Here is a 21,586-nt window from a genome sequence, read left to right as displayed (position 1 = left end):
TTGTAATGGAGGGAGGTTTAGAACTGGAGGCATGTAATGTCCTCATTCTATTCCAAGGAAGAGCCACAACAGAAACAATTGATTTTCTCATTACTCAATTCCCTTGGATCTCAGAGAGAGAGTAAGCTCTGAGGTGTTTAGAACTAGACCCTTTCAGTTTTCCAAACCTTTTGATAATAACAACTTGCTTTCTTTTGAAGAGGAAAAAACCCCAAAAAATTCCCAAACAGACCAAAACCCACAAACTAAATCTCAAAGCAAGCAAAATTTTCGTAACTCTTCTAGATACAGCTCTTAGAACTGAAACCAAGTGTCTATGAAACCTAAGTCATACTAGACATGAATATGGCTCTGCTTTGAGTATTTTTAGACAGTGAAGCTATGCTGCTAATGGTGACCTAATTTATGTAATGTAATGACATATCTTCATAAAGATGGGAAAAGCGTACCAACTCCTTTCTACTTATCTTCCAGGTTTGAGAATACCACAGAAATATTCTTAAAGAAATTACTAACTTCAAGGAGCAAGACAGCAATTGCATTAATTACTAAAACACATTAAAAGCTATCTTGCTTGCTAGCAACTGACCAAGAAGCTCTTGGAATTTCCACCAAATCTAGCAGTTCTACCTGGAAAGGCAGGCTTTATTAACAGCATCATAAAGGCTTTCATCTGGATGTTGGGACAGTCGACGGCAAATTCGCAACAGTTGTCGAGTAGATAAAAACGAGGCCAGTGACTGTGCCTGTCAAAGAATACAGGGTAGTTTAATTATTCAATCTGTGTGAGGGATTTGGAGCAAACAAGTCAGGAGAAAAATGCAATCCAAAAGGAACAATTTCAACTTTTCTCCAGATTCACAGATGCTTTGCGCCTTCTACAGCAAATTGCGCACTTTAATAGGCAAGCTTGTATTTTTGCAGTAAGTCACTGTCATGGAAATCATTATGTCACCAAAAGATTAGCCTTAAAATATCACTTGATAAGCAACAGGAAGAAAAATGTGCTGTGAACTGAATTTTATGTGCTATATAAACCCTAACTTTAATATCTGCAAAAAAAAGCAGGTTAGTTACTGTGAAAGGATCAATGTGCTAAAAAGTCATCTGCTCTTCACAAACTAAATATGAGCTCCACATGTAATGCTCTGGCAAAAAGGTCTGGCAGGATTCTTAGACATATAAACGAGACAACACTGGGCAGCAGCATGGAGATTGTATCACCTCTGGACACGCCTTCTGGGCGGGCCATTACTGGAACACTGTGTCCTTTGCTGTTGTCCACATGTTAAAACAAATGCTAAAAACTGGACATGAACCAGCAAAGATTTACAGAAATTATTCAATGCTGGGGAAGGCAGACCTCAACAAACACAGCAAAATTTAAAAAACCAAACAGAAAGAAGCACAAAACAAGCAACCATGTATTTACAGAAGGATCCAAAGACTGAGAAAGAAATCATTCTATAATTATATCTACCGGATGAAGGTATCTAATACAAATAGGTTCCTTATTTTAGCAGGAAACACACAACAATGAGTGTGATCTGATAAGTCATGCCATGTTTTGCCTGGGTCAAGTGAAATATTTTAATTAGGTAATTTCAAAATGTTTTGTTTGGGTTTACACAAGTTTATATAGAATGTCTAACTGCATTTCTAACTGCAAAAAAAAAGTCAGCTCTATGAAATCACAAAATCTTCTCTCAAATTATGAGAAAGGAAAGAATAATATTTTTTAGCATATCTCTGAGCAATGAGCAAGAATTATTTAAATTGGGGTAACTGCAAAGATTACTATTCCTGTTCCTCCTGCTTTCACTGACAGAAGATTGTGAAGCATCTTCTGAACAACCATAGTTTACAAGCAAGCACTGTAAATGATGACATTCCATGAGTTACTTCAAGACCTACTCAGCCACGCCTGAAGCAAGAGCAAGGGTATATGTTCTCTCCTTACTATCCACAGAGGATAGGACCATTGAGGAAAAGTTGTATTATGTCTTCTGAGTATTTCCAACTGGTAGTTGAAAGTATTGTCAAGAAAATTTCCTCCTCTATTACCTGATTTGTTTGGGTTTTTTTTATATTGAACAACTGCAAACATAAAATTGTGTGAGTGACAATTTTTTTAATATGTATCTATGAGGCATCTAATTCAACAGGATCTTGATTGTGGCCTCCAGATTCTATTGTAAATCAAGCAAACAATTACAATGATGTGGACAATTGCCACAGAGTGAACAGTTTACAGGTATTCTATTGTTAACAAAATAATTTTAAACAATGGTTAATACTTCAGTATAATCTCTGGCAGACACTTATTTACTTAGACAACTCTATAAATAGCCTAATGTACATTGGGCACACATTCCACCTCTCTGCACAGGTGTGCTGTCTCTAACATGCCTCATGTCACCACTGATCTACAAGAATCCTCTCTGGAACCATACTGTGACTTACTTCTCATTCAGCATCACATAATTCATTTAGATACTTCACAATTCTACAGATATCCACATATATGGAAAAGATTTTTGTGGTGCTCCATTCAGACATTATATGTCTCCAAGTATGTCAAGACTGATACATTTATACATTAGATGTAGGAAGCTCAATCGATGATTTTAACAACTGCCCCAACAGTGTACCTAAAAGTCAATTTTTTCTTACTTTTTTAAGCTCAAAAGAACACAACAGCCTCTCTCAGCTTCTTAAATAGAAAAACTATAAAAACTATTATCAACGCTAAAATAGTGAAAACTAAGGACAGCAAATTAATTTCTTAAGTACCAGTTAAGCTGCAACTGCTGGATTCCACCAAAAATGTTTTACATTTTACTTACATCCAAGGTATGCTGTGTTTTAGCTGCCATAGCAATAATTTCTTTTTCTTTTCACCATGATTTAACTGTATTTTTAAAGAATTCTGTGGTCACTGTCAGCAGAACTTATTTTTCCTGACATTACTTCTTTAATAGAATAGCCTCTAGCAGCAATGCAGCCAGGAGTTCTGGAGCATTCTATTTTCTGAATCTCTGCTGCTGCCCATTGTCATTTTATAATGACTACATAGCGCCTATTGCCAAAAAAGCCCCAATAACCTCAGCTATCAATTTTCCAATTACTTAAACAAAGTAATAAAAAAATACCTGAACACATGATTATATCCATACACATTCAAAAGGCACCTCAGCATGTTTCACTGTAAGCCACATACCTAAACTCACTGTGTTCTGTTTTCGATTCTCTCGGATTTGTGCAAATTCCTAAAATTTAGGGAGATTCCAAATACATACATCATAAATCAAAGAAGAACAGTAATTGCCAGCAATAGCTTTCTGGGGCTGGTTTTCCAATCAGGTAGCCTTTGAAATAACACTATAGCTTAGCATGTTTCACCTAGCCTTGGTAAAGACAGTCACAGCAGGAGACAGTAAATGCAAAGTGAAAAGAAGAAGAAGGGCTCACAGTGGCATCATTTGTCTCCCGAAGCTTGTGTGTTACTGACAACAACTTTTCCACAGCAGCACTGGGTACATTTGGAATCTGGTTGAAAGAAAAAACAGTATTAATCTTATTGCAAGATATCCAAGTTTCACGTATGCAATAACCACAGAGTCGCCACAGCTGCTTTATGACAAAGAGTATTTTTTATTACAGCAGCATTTGATATTAAAATAAGAATTACATCATTAAAAGATAAGCAGGTATGTTGCTTTGATAAACTTCAAAAATCAGCTCCTTTATGCTACATTGAAATAGCAATATATTTTATAAGTAGCAAATAATCCTGTTCAGTAAGTGCCTAAGGTACTGAATGTACTTACCATTTGTTTAATAACTTCAATTTCTTCACTCTTGCTTAAAGATCGAACATGATGAAACAGAAACAGTGTCAAAAACTCTGGACCCAGCCATTGCTGGGTAGTACTTCCAATGACAGGAGGCTCTGCTAAGACCACTATTCTGAAAGAAGGATGGATCGGAAAGATAGATCTGCAAAAAAAGAGTTGAAAAATGCATTACCTGGCTTAAGGAATGAATTTCAGATTTAATTTTTACAATAAATGAGAAGAAGATAAATTATTGTGCTGAAATATATCATAGTATATCCAGATCATTTGCAATGCAACTTTATTTTTTAAAAAAAGACACAGGCTGCATAAGTGACTTGAAATTTTTAAAATTTACACACTTTCTTAATGCTCATAAGTCTACCCAAGTCTCTTCATTTGCAACAGGACCTGCACACCTTACGAAGGAGAAATACCACCAAATACCACCAACTAAGCTACAGAGCACTGTGCTGTATGTCTGAAATGGGCACATCTCACTCATTTCATGGACTTTTACAAGTGCTTTACCTAGAACAGGGTCTCTCACAGGCAACTCAGGCACAAAAGAAGACCTACCAGAGCTGCAGTAATGAGTAACTTCTTTTACTGAATTAGACTGACAGAAAGGATGACACTGTAGAGATTTGCCTACATACTGTGAAGAGCTGAATTTAATAACATTTTAGGAACATTCCCTTACAGATGCTCTCTGTGGTCCTTGGATTAAAATGTCTAACTTCATATCACTCCTGAAAGTTATGCTTCAAAGACCAAACCAGTCACTTCACCCCTGGCTCATTTTAGAGTCAGCATGAGGAGACAGGTCTTTCTAGTAGAAGATTAAGATTCACAAGAACTTCAGAATTGCTGTACTGGCTCCTTAAATCAACCGAGCACAAAAGTCTAGCCACAACCAGTACTCTGCCCTTCTCATATTTTTTCAGCACCTCCAACCATATCTTCAAAGGCATCATAGGATAGAACTTTATTTGCTTTAATTTCTCTTTGCCCAAAATTTTTTTCTAACACTGCTCTGAACTTCTCTTCATCCTATCTGCCTCCACAGCTTCCTGTGAAAAAACACACACTGTTCCTGGCTGTAAAAGTTACTTTTATTATTATTGTTTTTCAATTCTTTATGGGACTGGCCTCCTACCCTAAGCCAGTGTTTCCCAGTTCTCACTTGAGGATTTGTAACTAACAGTCTTGACTCCACTGAAGATAATAGGAACTTGCAACACAAACTTAAATATACAACTTTTAGATGTTAGGGTGCTAAAAGACTGCTGCCATGGATTTTGATATCTTGCCACTTTCACATCTTCTGTATCCCTAGTCTCTATAATATTTTCACCTCCTCTGACTGGGCACTTATTGGTACTCATTAATCAGCACACCTGCAAGCTCATAGCATCACACAGAATCAGTGAATATTCTGAGCTGAAAGCTACCCAGGAGGATCATCAAGTCCAGCTCTTAAGTGAATGACCCATAGAGAGATCAGAGCTGTGACCTTGGTGTTATTAGCATCATGCTTTGACCAACAGAGATCATCTCCAGAAGCAGCAGAAACAATGGAGTAACACATCAGAATACAAAAGCCAGTCAAATTTTGTCCAAGATGGGCCTGTTTTCATCAACCAATTTTATAGTACTCTTATTAAAATACAGGATGTTCATTTGGAAAAAGCAAGTGAAATTTGATTAGGCAGTTTATATTGCTGCTACCATGTAATTTTCCATACAAATTACTGAAGACATAAACTGACAAACCTACAGCATAGTTGGCTCATCTGTACATCATAACAAGAAACCTGTGATACAACAGGGCAATTACAGCAGTCTCTTGTATCAAAGCAAACAAAGGCGGTGGTATGAGTTTTTCTCAGCTGAAAGTCATAAGCCTAGAAGCTACTCCCTGATTGATAAAAATAGAAATAGATGTCTAAAAACATCACATGAAAGAGAAACCAATGGGAATGTCACTGTCACTAAGCATAAAAGAAGGTCAGGGAACATTAGCCAACTTTATTACAGAAGAAAACATTTCCTAGATAGGATAAATACATATACTTTCAGACTTACTTTCCCTAACATTACTAGGAAACAAAGCAACCCTCCTCCAGATATCCATCAAATTCTGGCCCTTCTACAACACCATAAGAGAACACAAGGAACCAACTTTTAAAGTGTAGGACTCGTATTTCTTTTATATCACTTCCTATTCACTGCCCCCAAAGCACTTGGTGGGGACAGCCAGGGAAGACAGGAAAGAAGTGGGAGGAGATGAGATGCAGAGTCAGGGAAAACTAATTTGGTGATACCAGTTCAATTCACTCATGTACTCTCTAGATTTGGACAACATCACTGCTGTAGGTTTCCAGGTTAGGGTTAGGGTTAGGGTGTAAACATGAAAAAAAAATATTTGGCTATTTCAAAAGCCCATTGTTTGAGTGATGTTTGCAATGCTGAAAATATCAGGCTAAGTGTATTATTAAACAAACACCATGAATGACTCAGTTCTGCAGTGCTAAGTTCCCATCTTCCATCAGCACAACTGAAGAGCTTCAAAGTTGTTCCATCACATTACAGATCAAGTCTCAAAAAGAGCACAATATGGAGAGCTCCTACATGGAGCTTTAGGTCACAGAAAAGAAATCTTTGATGTGACAAGAACTCTTGTGGGTTTTACAGATGAAGATAAAGTAAATGCAACTTGTTAAAAACTTGGCATCTTTGAAATTAATGAGCCTCAAACATGGTGGGAAGATTTGATGTTAACTGATTCATGCTAAGAGTCTATCCCTCTCTCTATTAAACATTTACTGACAATACAGGCAGCAAGGCATTCTCCTAATAAAATGAGTGCCCTTCTTTTGACATCACTGTTTAATTTTTCAGCTAAGGATTACCACCATCTTTCTTATAAAGAAAATCACACACATAGATCAGGGTGATTTTAGGGAAAGATTTTATTGTTATTGATCACGGTTCTGAGCAATTGAAGCTCCTCATAAAAAAACAAAATAAAATAAAATGCAGAATGGCATTTCTAATGCCACTTTTTGTAAGACTAAACTATCTTTGATTATCTCTTCCTGTAATATGATTTAATAAATCTCATTTTCTATCAGATTTTGTAAGTTGGGAATTATTCCAACCCTAGAACCAAAATGACCTATTGTTATTTTTTTACTGTTTCTTTTAAATTTCACCCCAGTCTAAAGTTAACAGATGCCTTTATCTTAAAATTCACTTAACTGGAAAAAAGCCAAACCCCTAAACAACAAATGAAGTCAAAGCTAAAAAATGCAAGCAATTAAAAACTCTATTACTTGTTAAATTTACTCCATGCCACAATTACACACATCTGTCTCATCTACTGTGCATTCCTTTTCAACCTAACCACATAGAAAAGACTCCACTCTCTGCAAGGCATTAAAACCACCTATGCATTATGAGAGACTTATTTTAGTTTTTCAACTATCCTATTATGCATCTACTCCTAGATTTCCCTATAATAGCTGCCTTTCTGTTCACCACACCAAGAACTCAGCATCTGTGTGTGCTGAAGGGGTATACCCACACAAACAGGTTATATACTGCATCCTGAGACCAACAAACACTTCACTGCTGGATCTGTAAAGGCTGTGTGCTACCTTTACAGCATCTGTCTGGGTGAAGTAATGGATGATTACAGAAGAAATTCTATGCAGAAGTCTTGGATATGCACTCCTTGGACACACTTACTTTCTGAACTTGTTCAGGGAAATGAATCATGCAATCATTAAATGAATAAGTTATCAGCAGCTATTATTTCCTTCTATGTAAAATATCTCTAAGGACCATCTGTCACTTTCTCAAGGGCAGCTTTTTTCTTCTCCTTAAACTCATGAACATGAATTCTTAGTTTCCTCAGAGGAGCAAATGAGTTCTGCAACCATTTGGTAGCTTAACTTCACAGCCAAACTGGCATAATAAAGAATATAGGAAAAAGGACACTCTGGCCACCACTAGTTACTTTGCAGCTTACAGGTTTTCAGCAGGGCAAGGAGTATCTCAGAATGTCCCAAAGGCAATGCACTGCTGGCACTTGTCACTCCTGAAAGAGCTATTTTATCCATCAGCCTGAAGCCCTTCTTAGAAAAATGGAAATTTTTCTACAGATGTAGAAATGTAATGAAATAATAGTGAACATATTACTCAATGACACTAATTAACCTAATTTAAAATCAAAATATACTTTTTTACCTCTTACAAAACTAATAAAACTTTGAAATGTTGTCAAATATTTGACACATGAATAATAGTGCTCTAATCTGCAAAAACTGAAAACAATCTGAAAATCAAATCATACATTCCTCTTTGTCCAGCACCTCTAATAACATCATCATGGTTTAAGCACATTCACATTCTCTACTGTAATACTGTTTGCATTTGTACACAGAGGCATGTGATTTCTCAAGATCACAGCATGATCTGAAACACCATCCCTTTAGTAAAAAAACACAAGAAAACATCTTGATCTTCTTCTTTCTCTTCTACTACACATCAGAGTATTTTGACTATTGAAGCACTAAAGATTAAAGGCACTAAAAATGCAGGAACATATTAATATTCCCTTATTGGAAAATTAGGTAGGCAATGTGTCACTCGAACATTACAGATTCAGTCCCAACAAAACCGAGAATGACATCATCTATTCCACAGGCCTGGCAAACTGCATCACACTGAAATTACTTTAGTCAAATCTAGCAAATCAGGATAAAAAAAGCTCAGAAATCCAGCTAAGGCCACTAGTCACAGTCACTGGCATGTGACTCTCATCAATATGGAGAGCATCTCCCAGATGTGATTTGGATAAGAATTTGCCCAACCAGTCAGCTAATAAATTCATATTACAACATACTCTATGTAGCTTCTCCAAAGCCAATGTATTGCAGGCAAAGGAGGGATGGTGAGCACTGTTGGGATTAAAATCTGTGATTAAATCAGCTGTCAGTACCTCAGATATGATTTGATGGATTAATTCTGCAACACTGGAAGGTACTGAAGTTTGCACTAACTGACAACTACTGCTGAAAAGGATGAGTAGCAAGGACAAATACAGTCCTGGAATCAAACAGCAATTATTGACATTGCATCCTGGATTCAGTTAGAAGGCAGTGAGTGATGTTTTCAGAATATGGAAGTCACCAGAACAAGGATGAGGTCCTGGAACACCTTCATTTCCTCAAGGGTTGATGAAGACAACACCCTCTCTATATAGAGGAGTCATCCAGTGATGCTAAAGAAGCACAAAGCCAAAACCAAAGAAGCAGATATATATTTTCATTATTTTAACTTCGCTTTTTAAAATAAGTCATTACAGAAAACAAAGCCAGAATGAAAACTTCACCTAGGAGGATTCTCAGCAAAATGGACTTCAGATAATTCAGGAGCAAGAATTTTCATCTGCATCCAGGATGGTGCTACATGGTCCCACTGAGCTTCCAGATATAAGAATGACTACACAATGGGGTATCTGTTTGTTTCTGAGACCCCATTTCTGACTAATCAGAAATGCATTCTTGTCTAGCACAACAGACACACTTTGCTTATGGATTAGAGATCACTGTCAGTCAGATAATTAGGAGCTTAGTAACTCAGAAACATTATATTACAAAATATTGAGGTGGTTAGATAAAAGCAGTACAGTGAGATGTGAAGGAAAGAGAGACAGCCTTTCAAGGACAGCAAAAAAACCCTGCAACTTTTGGAGCCTTCAAAGTAGCCAAAACAATGCACAATTGCCATTGAACAGCTGAACCAAAAGGTTACTCAATGAGGCTAAAAACAAGGAAAGTAGATACACAAGTGACACAAAGGAGAAGGGTCTACAGAACAATCATTAAAAAAGACAGGTTGGACAGGTGCTCATGGTCTAACAGATAATGAAGATTAAAGGGAGAGCACTGCCAAAACAGCCATTGTTAGAACAAAAAAGGATGTGCAGGATCCAGATGTACATCTCTATTCTTGTGAGAGAGATTCAATCCACTAGGAGTGGCAGCTCTGAAGATGAATGTGTGATGAGCTATCCAGGTTTTTGGAGTATATTGGATATGAGCTAAAGGATACTAAGCAAAACAGCACAGCCACTGCCATTCTGCCTAAAAGCACGTTGGACAAGACTATGAACACAGAGCAGGGAGGAGACTGGCACAACAGACATATTTCATAGTAAAAGGTGTGATGCAAAGTAGGGATACCATGCCAGGTGGGCCCTTGGAGCTTTTCGCTGCTCTTTTCAAAGTCTGCGCTTAAAATCCTGACAAATAGAACATTTCCTTGATATATAGTTCTTCACACAAATAAAACAAATGCAGGAAATTACCATCTAGCTAGGTGTATGGCCTCTGCAGACTGGACAGAATTTGCAACAAGTAGGCTTAGAATGAAATTTGAGGGTTTTGTTGGTTTTGTAGAAGCAGTTCTTGCCTTATTTTTTTTAAACCCACTGTATTTTGATTGAAAAGGGAACCAGAAATATGGAAACAACTAGGAAGTAAAAGAAAAGCAGCTTTTCTAAAGGGTAGACTATGGAGGCCAAAGAAAAAAATCAGATTCAGCAAGACAACTGAGAGAAAATGTGTGGCATATCATGAGTGCACCCCTGCTACAAACCCACCAGGCCTCTTCAAAGTTTGGACACATGCACACCCTGCAGCATAACATTTCTATCTGTGGAATGTTTCTAGCAGACAAGTGGAAGTAAAGGAACAAAAAGAATAAGCATTATGGGTCCCAACCCATCCTTAGGATTTCCTGCCCCATATTAATCGTAAATTAAATACCAGCTTTCTAGCTCATGAGGCAAAAGAAAGTAACAAGTAGTATTTATCTTCAATTTAGCTTTATTTTCCAAGACTTTTAATAAAATGTTCCAAAATTAGGTACTATATAGCTTTATATCTATTTTTGTACCTAGTTAAAATTTCTTTTCAATTTCTATCTCCTTCTCTTAAACATTATTGAATATTTTCCTTTTAGCTCAAGCACTCTATAAACAGGACATAATTTTGCCATACGACAAAAAGAAATAGAGCTAAGGAGGAATCTTATGTTTAAAAGATGCTTCTCTTAGCAATTAGAAGGAATCGGTTTAACAGAAAAGCATTTTGCTTTTTTTTTTTTTATTAGAGAAAAAATTATAAAATTGAAATGTTGTTTGCATTCTATAGTTGCAGCTGATACTTTACCTCTCCTGTAGTTTCTCATCAGTGAGCTGTAATTCTTCTTTTACGTTTTGGTATCTATCTTCCCTTAACAATCTGGTGCCGTCATAGAGAGTCAGTTCTCTGTCATGTATTAGTCTGAAAATAAAGAATAAGCTCTATCTTAACTTTGATTAATTTTTAAATTACAGGTAACAGCTACGGGTATTTTTAAAAGTTATCTCAGTTAAAATACACCTCAGTAAAAAGAAAAAATGATACCAACTCAACATGCATCCAGGCATGGAGGTAAAATAACATAAGTTTTGGTGCAAAGTCAATCAACTTAGTTTAAATCCATATGGTAAGAACATGAAAAGTAAAATAATCTGTGTTAACAGTGGAGTGTGCATAAATGGCACGAAACTGCTTTTATGTTATGCTTGTAACAAATAATATACTTTTATTTCTTGAAATGCTATCTTTCAGCTGGCTTTAATGATTAATATACATACAAGTCCAGGTTTTATTTTGTGATATGCACATATAAAAATCAGAAAGGAACACTAAACAGATGAAAAGGCAAAAACACAGGCAAGTATAAATCTCTGTTCTGTCCTTCTGCACATATATATAATAATAGAAAGAAGAAAATACTTTCGCTGTAACGTGCTTTTAAAGCTCACTATGTCCTCTGATTTGAAAAAGACAGTATATGATGGATGCATACGACATGGCATAAAATTTTGACTGAACAGTATAAATAACTATTAACACAGTATTTGCTATTACTGTGTTCTGCAAAGTTTAATTTATTTTTTATTGAATTATGAAATAATGTTTAGAAAGAGATCTTTGCAGTCAATATAAAGTATGCTGTGTAACATATATTATAACCTACTTGCTTAGAAGTAGAATGCACTCAAAGTGTTTCAAATGTTTTCTGACATCTTGCATTTTAAAATTGTTAAACAAATATTACTAATTCTCAGATTTCATAATTCTAGAATAAAATCTAGCTCATTCCAAAATTCAAACTTACATTCTATATTTCCAACAGGCTGAAATTTCCTGCATTATTTTAGGTTTACAAAAAATTAAAGAATTACTTCAGCTCTTAAGCATTGAAACTGTAATGCTCAGCTTGATCTTTACAGTATTCCTGAAGTTCCAAAGCCACATGCACCAGCAGCAGCTTCAGGTCTCAGTATGCATGCCCTCAGTTCACACACCACGTGCACCCAACCTGTCCAAGCTGCCCTGCTGACCTTTGGAGCACAGCTAGAGTGCCAGGGTTAATTCGGTGAATGCCATCCAGAAGAACAAGCTTTCCTTCCAGAGCTGCAGTGACAAGTGGTGATGGTCTCCAAGCAGTGTCTCCGTTTGGAAGAGTGTATCTTTGCTGGAGCAAATCTCTAGCTGTCATATCCTGGAAGTATCAGTCCATCAGAAGAATATAATTATGATCTAGTCTCTTAAATTACAAGTACGTGCTTTCTCCCTAAAAAACTGCTTCTGTTCTTCCCAAGAATAAAGGAAGATTAGCAGGAAATCTTCAACTACTTTTCCAAAGAGTATTAGCAATACACACACAAAACTATTCACTAAATGCTACATAGTCTCTGGAAGTTCTAGACTTGCCAATATCACCCCTTTGAAACAAGAATAAAAGCTTTTCTCCTGCCTGCCTCTTTAACAAAACACAAGACTATGACAACTTGTACACAGCCTGTGCACAGAAGGGGGCAGCAATTTACACCTGGAGCAAACAAGAATAATTTCTTTCATATGGAAGCCACCTGAAGGAGCAAAGATTTTATCATTAATCTTGAACACAAACCAGCATGACATTCCACCTCTCAGGAGGAAAATACTGCTGGAAGCATCAGAGAATAATGAACAGGGTAAGAAAGAAGCCTGTAACATAGAATTTATCAAAGGTAAATAGCCTAGCACAAAATAATACTCAAGGAAAAAACCAAAGACAAAATCTAGCATATCCTCCAGCACACATATTTTAGATGTTGAACTACAACAGGTAAGCACGAGAGAAACAAAGACATAATAGTAATTTTGTGACTTGGAAGACTAAATTCATTGCTCAGGCTGTGCTGTGAGCACAACCCAGAATCAGATAAAAACATATTTTCTATTGTAATTGTAGCTTTTGCATATGTCTTTTTCACAACCCTAAACTCTTTGAACTTTAAAGAATAAAAATAGAATACATTACATCATACAGCCTGAATAATTTCCTTTTTCTACATTTCCTTAAAAGCCCTAAAATAACAGTTCAAAGTCTGGTTCCTTCAGTGCTTCCACATTTATCTAATTTAAAGTCACATTCAAATCCACAAAACCATACCATGTTTTTACTGTTGTATTTCTCTTGTTTTACTGCTGCGTACACTCTTTTCTATATAATTAACAAATTAGACATTAACATTTTTATAAAAGAGAGAAAAATGTGGGCTTAGGACTTGCTTAAGAACTGTGCATTCAGCAGCTAGTAAATGCTGTAATGAATATTTAACTAACACACCTTTGGATAATTCACCTCTAGAGAAATGAAACAACATACAGTGTGAATTGACTGGGAGCCTGGTATGCTGTACAGCACGTCCATCTCTAATTCTAACCATGAGAACCATCCATTAATTTTCAGCAGATAAACTCAGAAGAGCATTTTGTGCAAAATATTTTCTGAAATATAACATGAATATAACATTGTGATTTAAATGGTTGAATGAGATTCAGTTAAGGGATGATTAAAAAGGAATACCACTGCTAACACCTGCACAGTTTTTGTAAGGAGCTTATTTTATGGCTAAGTACCTGCTCAGTGATTTATTGTTTTTATTTATTTACCCTAACTCAATTTTTAAAAAGTTTTATTTAAATCACTAAATATATGATATTAAAACTAATCTTAAAATACTCTAATGCTAAAAAGGCCTCCCATTGGAGGGGAGGTCACTGAAGTGTAAGAATTAATTATTCCTCTTGTTTTGGACAAAAAAATGGCAGCAATATATTGCCTTGTGAAACAAAAAGCTTATTTTAATTTGTAGCAGTCATTTTAACTTATGTGTTTTACATTTCATTGTTTATTTTCTAGAGCAGTTTGTATACAGGAAAAAATATGTTTAGGAGAAAAACTAAGTAGGGTAACTTCTTTTGCATTCCCTGCAGCAGCTAATACCAACACAAGCTTCCAACCTAGGCATTTTTCATGGCTTGTAGTACTAATCATGTTCTTGGCAATCATGAGGTGAAGAATGTATGTTTCCTGCTTTTTATGCATATTTGGATTCATCATTTGTTAGTATTTCTCAAATAAAAAGCTGGAAGGATTTGGTAACAAAAAATTATGAGGTCAGGCAAAAAAAAAAGTCCTAGAAACAAAAACACCACAGTACACAAACACTAGTGATATGCTTACAAAACTGGTTTTGCTAGGGAAGAAAAGGAGCAAGTTGCTGGCAAACTGTTATAACATGACTTCGACTGCTACTTTTTTTCTCTTCTGAAATTCTGGGGGGAGAAAATATTTTATTTTAAGCATTTGGACTAAAAGTTCCCTAGTTACAGTCCACAAAGCACTAACTGGCTACTGCTTCTCATTTGCTGTTGCTTAACTGCATTAAGAGGCAACTTAAAAACAAACCTTTCCTAATCAGGATGAGTTTCCTTTCTCAGCAATCTACCTACATGGAACTACGTATAATGAGAAATCCATGTAATGATGTCAGATATCACAAATGAGACAGGAACTGCTCTCTCAGCCAACTGTTAGTATAAGAGATGATCCACGTTCCAAAAGGTTTGCTTTAGGTAAATTTGATCCTCACCTCACAACACAAAAACTTTTAGAGTTGTTTTTTCTGCGAAATCAATACAGAGAAATACATCTTTTCACACTACTCAGGTCCTTCAATCAACTTCAGTTGCAAAGAACAATGAAGCAAATACTAAAAGTAAAGACTATATATATATACACACATATATATACACACATACATAGATTAAAAAAAAATCCAAGAATTAATTTCTTCAGTCAGCCTGAGAAGAAACGATTCTATTTCTTCAGACCAAAGGTTAATGTCTCTCTACTCATCTTTGTGCCTGCAAAAATTATCAGAAGGTAAATAACAACTATAGAACAAAGAAAAGCCTCCTTAATTTTAGAAATGGATTTAGGACTGTATGATGTCTCTCTGAAAAAAAACCCCAGAAGACTTTTTTTGAATGAAAGTAGAAAAATATGCTAAACTTACAGCATTATCAAACTTTCATAGTCTTCACTGCTGAATTAGTGTATAAATTTAACATTTGTTCCATAATTAAATTATCCTATTACTTTGCTAAGCAAAGCCCCTGATAGGTTATATATTTTTAGAAAAACAAATGCATTCTGAAATTCTATTTACAGCTCAGCTACATTCATGTATTTTTATACACTGCTTTTTGCAAAAACTTTTGAGTTTATGTAATGTATGTAACATATGTACATTAGGAAACATTTATACGTATAGACACATATGTGGATCTCACCTAGTCTTGGCTATACAGGAATTTACAATGAACAAGCAGCCTTCAGTCATTTATTTGCTTTATTGATACTGTTTTGATATCACCAAAAGCCTTTCTATAAAACCCCTTTGCCCTGTGAGCTTGATTAAACCCTGGTGAAACCAAAGCAAATAACTCCCTTCAGTGAGACCTCAAATCCTTTCCTAGATTTTATCTTTATAGGAATTACAGATCCCTTTCAAAGAAAGATGCTTACTAAATGGTTCCACTGTCAGCTCTGCTCATGTGACTCCAAAAATGAAACCATCTGCTCATATTCATAGAAGCCATACTAAATAAAGGTAGGAAGTTGAGAAACAGTGGCCATGTTTTTTAGCAAATAATTATCTAATTTTGCTGGTGAATACCAAATATTGTATCATGTGCAACAATACAAGAGTTAGGCTGTGCTCACCCTTAAGCAGGTTTGTCAAGTTGCAGAAGTTATTTTTCTGGGATTATTTAAAACTGTGTTTACAGTGACAAGTACAGAGAGAAGTACGCAGAACAGCTGGACACAGAGTTCTAGCTCAGAAACTATACACCTATTTCAGAAGGCTACTAGACCAAAGATAGTAGGCACTGCTGGGAATCCTGGTATATTGTTATGAACATGGCACAGCACTGATGAGGATATGTAGACCTGCAACCCAAATCTGCTCCCACTTGGCCACGTTTAAGTATAAGAAAAGGGCAGAAGTCATCCATCTGACTCCAGTTATGCAGACAGAGCTTCAAAGTCTTCGCCCTTATCAGCTGAAGCCACACAGGGGGGAAAGGAAAAGCAGTGGGACCCTGTCTGGGGACGTTCTCAGCAGTGCAGGAGAACATAAAATGGACTGTCTTTTTTATCATCATCAGTATTTCTCTTTTCTATTTCACTCTCACTTTTCCAACATTTCAACCTCATCACCCATCTCTGTCAGTGTTTCTCCCCACATGCCAGTACACTTTTAAATCAGATGCCAATGCTACTTTTTCCTTTGGAGGTCTCCATGCTGTCTGGGAATAAATTAAAGCAGAAAAGGGATGGAAGAAAGAGACCAGTGTGTTGCATTAAACCTGATGCTAATGTTTTCCTGCAGCATTGCCAATTATTACTTACAACTGTGTATCCTGTTCTATATGGTGTATTTTGACTCACAAGGTCATAGGAGACCCTTGACTTCATATTTTCTTTAAGCACTTTCATTCCTCAGGGTTATGGAGACAACCTTACACATGTGATCTCTGTGTGAAAAGCAAGCAGATTAATTAAATCTTGTAGTTTTTCAGTCTATGCCATGATGTTAAGACAACCTAAGACAGATAATTCTTTCCAAACAAGTACCAAATGACCACTGGCTATGACATTGCTCTTAAGGTTGACAGGGCTTGGGACTTGCAAAAACACCCAACACCTTTAGTGTTGTGAGGAAGTCTCTAAGACCATATTTAAAGCATAATCATCCAGCAGATAGTTTCCTTACTTGGTATAGCATGATGGGCTCTATGCTGTATCCCAGTATATCAGCAAACTCCTTGGCAATAACTGTTTTGCCACAACCCTAAAAAGTTAAAAAATATTAATTAGATTGCATTATAAAGATCATGGGGGAGAAGGGAGAATAGAAATTTGAATTCTTACTTTTCCTCCAATTAAACACATATCTTTAACCATATGGGATTGCATCATTTCTGCCAACAGTTGATTATGGCTGGAAGTCCTTATGAAAGTATCTGATCGAGAATGATTTTTTAACATTCCAGTTCCAGCTGGAACCTATAAGAAAAAAAAAGTAAATCAAAATGCTAAATAAGCTATACTGTGATAACTCTAAGCTTTGTGTGAACTAGGTTATGCTTGTCCAAAACTACTGTAATATTTCGCTGATAATGGTCATCCATCAAACTTGAAACTGCCACTGTCACAAAACTAAACCCCGTAATTTTTGATCGATAAACTCCTTCACCTATTCTTCATGAAAAAAATAACAAAATGTGAATCAATACAATTACAGCATTGGGGTACACAAAGAACTTCAGGCCGTTCATGAAAGAGACGTATAATAAAAAGTCACCAATACTCACTGCTCATCAGAGAAACGTGGAAGGGATAGAGCAATTAGTATTGTGAAAATCTGGAGGAACTGCTTTGACCCAAACTTTGGAGAGATTAAATTGTTCACCACATTAAGGCTCTTGCTCTACACTTCCACTTCCTGCTCTAGTCTGGAAACTGTTTCATCTACAAATTTCTTATGCCCTCTTGTTCAGAGAGTATAAGAGAGGCATTCTGCAGTAGTACTTTCAGAATGTATCGCCTATATGCAAAATGAAAACAAAAATGTTTACTTCAGAAAATAATTGAATCAAGTTCCTACAGACTCAACTCTTCCTGAAAAATTCCCATTTGCTGTGATTCTCCTCTTCATTTTGTCATGGTACAAACTCGCTTGTGGTATTCCACACCAATGTTGTTATAATCTCTCTGACTCCCACTAATTCACCTTCTTTACAGACTCTCTAGACTCTCCAAATTCAACATTAACTTCAAATTCTCAGATCAGCATCTGTTTCCTGAGTAAGAACTTATTTCACCACCTAGCAGGTCATAAACTTCATTGGAAGAAACTCAAACTAATCATATTTGATGTGATTACTTTTTTCCATTTTCCCAACATCCTGTGTCGGAACATTACCAAGCACTCATTAGATTTTATTTGAAGTGTAAACAAAGACAGACTATTGTTTTTACAAAAAGAAAAAGGGAAAGCAGCATTAAGAACATCATAAGTACTCTCTGCTATTCTAATCCAATAAACCAAAAAAAAAAAGAAAATGAATGGCTTTTTCTTTCATCCAAAATGTAATGATTCACATGGAGGAAACTATGACTTTATCTAGAAATAAAATAATGTGCATCCATAAACTAATATTCCAGTATCTAAATGTGTCTCCAATAAATACCATGTGTTATACTACCAAAAAAAAAAAGTTCAGTGCAAATGACTTTTACTACCAAGTGTGTCAAATTCTTGAAGAGATGAAAACAAGTTAGTGTTTTTTAAAAGCATATTTGATGAATATATAAATTCATACCTGGAATGCCACTTCTTTTTCACCAATTTGGACAGTTACATCAGCTTTAAAGGGTTTGTTTCCATGTACACTTTCTACTCTGGTAATCTTCCTAGGAAACAAGTGTTTTTCTGAATCTTGAAGCTCAAAGCGCTGTAAAATTCAGTGGTGAGGAAATAAATTATTAAATACAACTTTCTGGGTTTTAGAACTGTTTCTTCTAAAATAATGCCAGAAGCATATTCACGATTAATTGCTTGCAAAGTCCTAAATCCATTTACTTCAACTTTTACTGTAGATAGCTGTGTTCACATTCTAGATGGCCCATATATTTTACATTTAAAACCAAAGCAGAGAGTTTGTATACTTATTCAGACTGTAGTGACAGATATAAATTGAAAATGTCACATGGTGACTTTGCCAAGTCTTGGCCTGACAGTCTAAAATAAAACAAGAAATGAACCACAGCCTTTAGCATGTGTAATAATAAATCACCTATCTCTGCAGCTCATTATAACCAATTGCAGATTTAAACATCTGACTACCACTAAAATAACCAGCAAACATTGCATTTACTTAGTTTCATAGCTGCCTCACACAATGAAAATTGAGGACAACCTGTACAAATTAAGCCTTCAGCATGTTCTGGGTATATCAAGGACAAAACAGGACATATGTTTTCTTAATTCTCTTTCAAGCATGATATTCTTTGTATTTGCTGTACATAGAAAGCACGAAAATAATTAAATAACTTCAGTAATGAGAGTCATGTTGGGGACTTTATGCACAAAAAAAGCTAATAACTGGAACTACTGAATTCATAGAGCGATTTTAGTCAAAAGAGTGAAAGTTGAGTAAACAAAAGAAAAAGAAGTACTGTCCAGCTCATTAGCATTCTTAGAAAACAGAGTTTTTTAAACAGAATTCATAAATGTAAAATCACTCTTAAAATGGATATAGTATTATTACTACTAGGATTCATAGTGCTGCCTATCAAAGTTCAAAAACAAAACTGAGACAGATTTTTACAAAAGCTTTTTCTCTTCTTCACTTTATAAATTTATATTCTGGAGCAAAAGCTTACAAAAATACTGTTTAAACACGTATTTAAGATAAATGTGCTTTAGTAAAGGGCTGCACCAAATTATATTCTTATTGTAACAGCTGAGTCTACTTCAGATACCAATAAATTCTTAGACAAAAAGAGAGGACAGGAATGCCTGCTAAGTACTATCTCCAAGTATGATTCTAAGAAACACTCCAACTATGATTCTGTGAAAGCAAGTACCAAATGTTCTCATTCTTATCTTCATTAATAAATTGCAATATTCTTACTAATTTAATGGCATTTTGTATAGAGTTAAGGGTGCTTTTATACAAAACTGCCAACTGCTTGTACACTAAATCCCTTACCAACAAGAGAAAACAACTGTGAGTGAGTTGGATTACCTGCACCAGCAGAGGCTGGATACTGGGTAACAAGGAATTAGAGACAGCAACAACAGAACTTGCACACAAAGGTTTAGGAGTTTAAAATTTCTAAGGTATATTTTTGACTGGTTGGGGTTTTTTTGTTTTAGTGGGATTTTCTTTGTTTTTCTGTGTTGTTGTTGAGGGTTCTGTAGCATTGTAGACATTAAGTCAAGGCAGTGAAAGAGGAATGTCTATACGCAAATTGTTACTGAATTTACACAATCTACACAATTCATCTAATTAACTTGAATTTATGACATGTAATTACATAGATGTTGCTGAACTGAATACTCTAGTGATTAAACAATCTCACATCTCTAGTAAATACCACATTTGCACCTGAACAGGAGCAGCAAACAAAACTGCCTGTGGCTTTCAGACCAAGACAGGTCTCTTTAAATCAGTTATTCATTTAGAAATCTGATAGGTAGAAATGGAATCAGAATAGCATAAAATGGATGTACAACACATTAAACACTTCTGCTGAGCCAGAAACAACTTCCTCTACAAAATGTTTGAGCTGATAGCTGCAAAGGAAAAAATTATTTGTGGTTTGAGAGAACAACTACCAAGCCCATTCAATATCAGAAAGTTTAAGAGATACTTGGAAATCCAGAAGCAGGCAGCCTCACTGACTCAGAGGAAAGCAAAAGGAATAGATCAGTAACCAAAAACCAGGGAAGTGGTCTGGCAGCTCATAATCAGCAGGCCACGTTCTGCATGCCTAAGAATATGCAAGAAAAGGCAAACTGTAAAAGTTAGGGGAAAAAGGAAGAGGAATTCTGACCACTTGGAAGCATCTAACAATTGGCAATATCTCAAAATGGAAAATGCAAAGAATACACCAGTAATCCAACTGGTCAAAGAAACAGAAAGCTAACACGAGCCAGAGCTGCAGATGACCACTCAGCTGAGCCCACAAGGCAGCCAGGCTATCGAAAAGAGACATGCAAAGGCTGGAAGATTATCTGCATGGGAAAGAAAGAGCATTTTCCAAAGAACCAGAGGACTGAACTGCTTCACAAGGAGCAAAATAGGAACTGCAAGTGCAAGATGGGATGGATTGATGTATGAAGTCTGACAGATTCCACTACAATGGTATGTATTGGCACTAAGAACATCTATTAATGCAAAACCCCAAAGATTATAAAGTATTTTGGAAGGAGTAGGAGAGAAACAAATCCTTTCTTAGAACAAAATTTGCAACAGAAATATCTTAGAAAATAATTCTGAAGAATTCTTTCTTGTCTAGACATGAAATAGAATTCCAGTCTTACAAGCACTCCTATGTACTGTGAGGTAGGGAAAAAGTTTTCATTGAGGAGGTCAAGTAAGATTAAAATGGATGTGCAAGTATACAGAAATGAGTAAAGGCAACAAAAAAACCTTTTATTTGATATAAGATCAAGACAATAAACACAGAATTAATCAAAGCATGAAAAAAAA

At 35.8% G+C, this 21,586-nt stretch overlaps 1 protein-coding gene across 1 annotated transcript in view; it reads right to left on the bottom strand.

Moving 5' to 3' along the window:
- Positions 1 to 21,586, bottom strand: part of VWA8 (von Willebrand factor A domain containing 8) — a 191,082-nt gene that overhangs the window by 122,145 nt on the left and 47,351 nt on the right. Inside the window, exons 10-17 of the mRNA XM_005487303.4 lie at positions 18,689 to 18,820; positions 17,235 to 17,369; positions 17,077 to 17,154; positions 12,304 to 12,464; positions 11,081 to 11,194; positions 3,831 to 3,999; positions 3,472 to 3,549; positions 631 to 746 (exon numbers count right to left, since the gene is read on the bottom strand). Coding sequence (XP_005487360.2) covers positions 631 to 746; positions 3,472 to 3,549; positions 3,831 to 3,999; positions 11,081 to 11,194; positions 12,304 to 12,464; positions 17,077 to 17,154; positions 17,235 to 17,369; positions 18,689 to 18,820 — 983 coding nt within the window. The remainder of the gene's footprint in view (positions 1 to 630; positions 747 to 3,471; positions 3,550 to 3,830; positions 4,000 to 11,080; positions 11,195 to 12,303; positions 12,465 to 17,076; positions 17,155 to 17,234; positions 17,370 to 18,688; positions 18,821 to 21,586) is intronic.

Source organism: Zonotrichia albicollis, chromosome 2 (genome assembly GCF_047830755.1).
Source record: "Zonotrichia albicollis isolate bZonAlb1 chromosome 2, bZonAlb1.hap1, whole genome shotgun sequence".
NCBI classification, from domain to species: Eukaryota; Metazoa; Chordata; class Aves; order Passeriformes; family Passerellidae; genus Zonotrichia; species Zonotrichia albicollis.
Note: the sequence above shows the minus strand (reverse complement) of the source record. Positions and strands in the feature narration are given on the sequence as shown.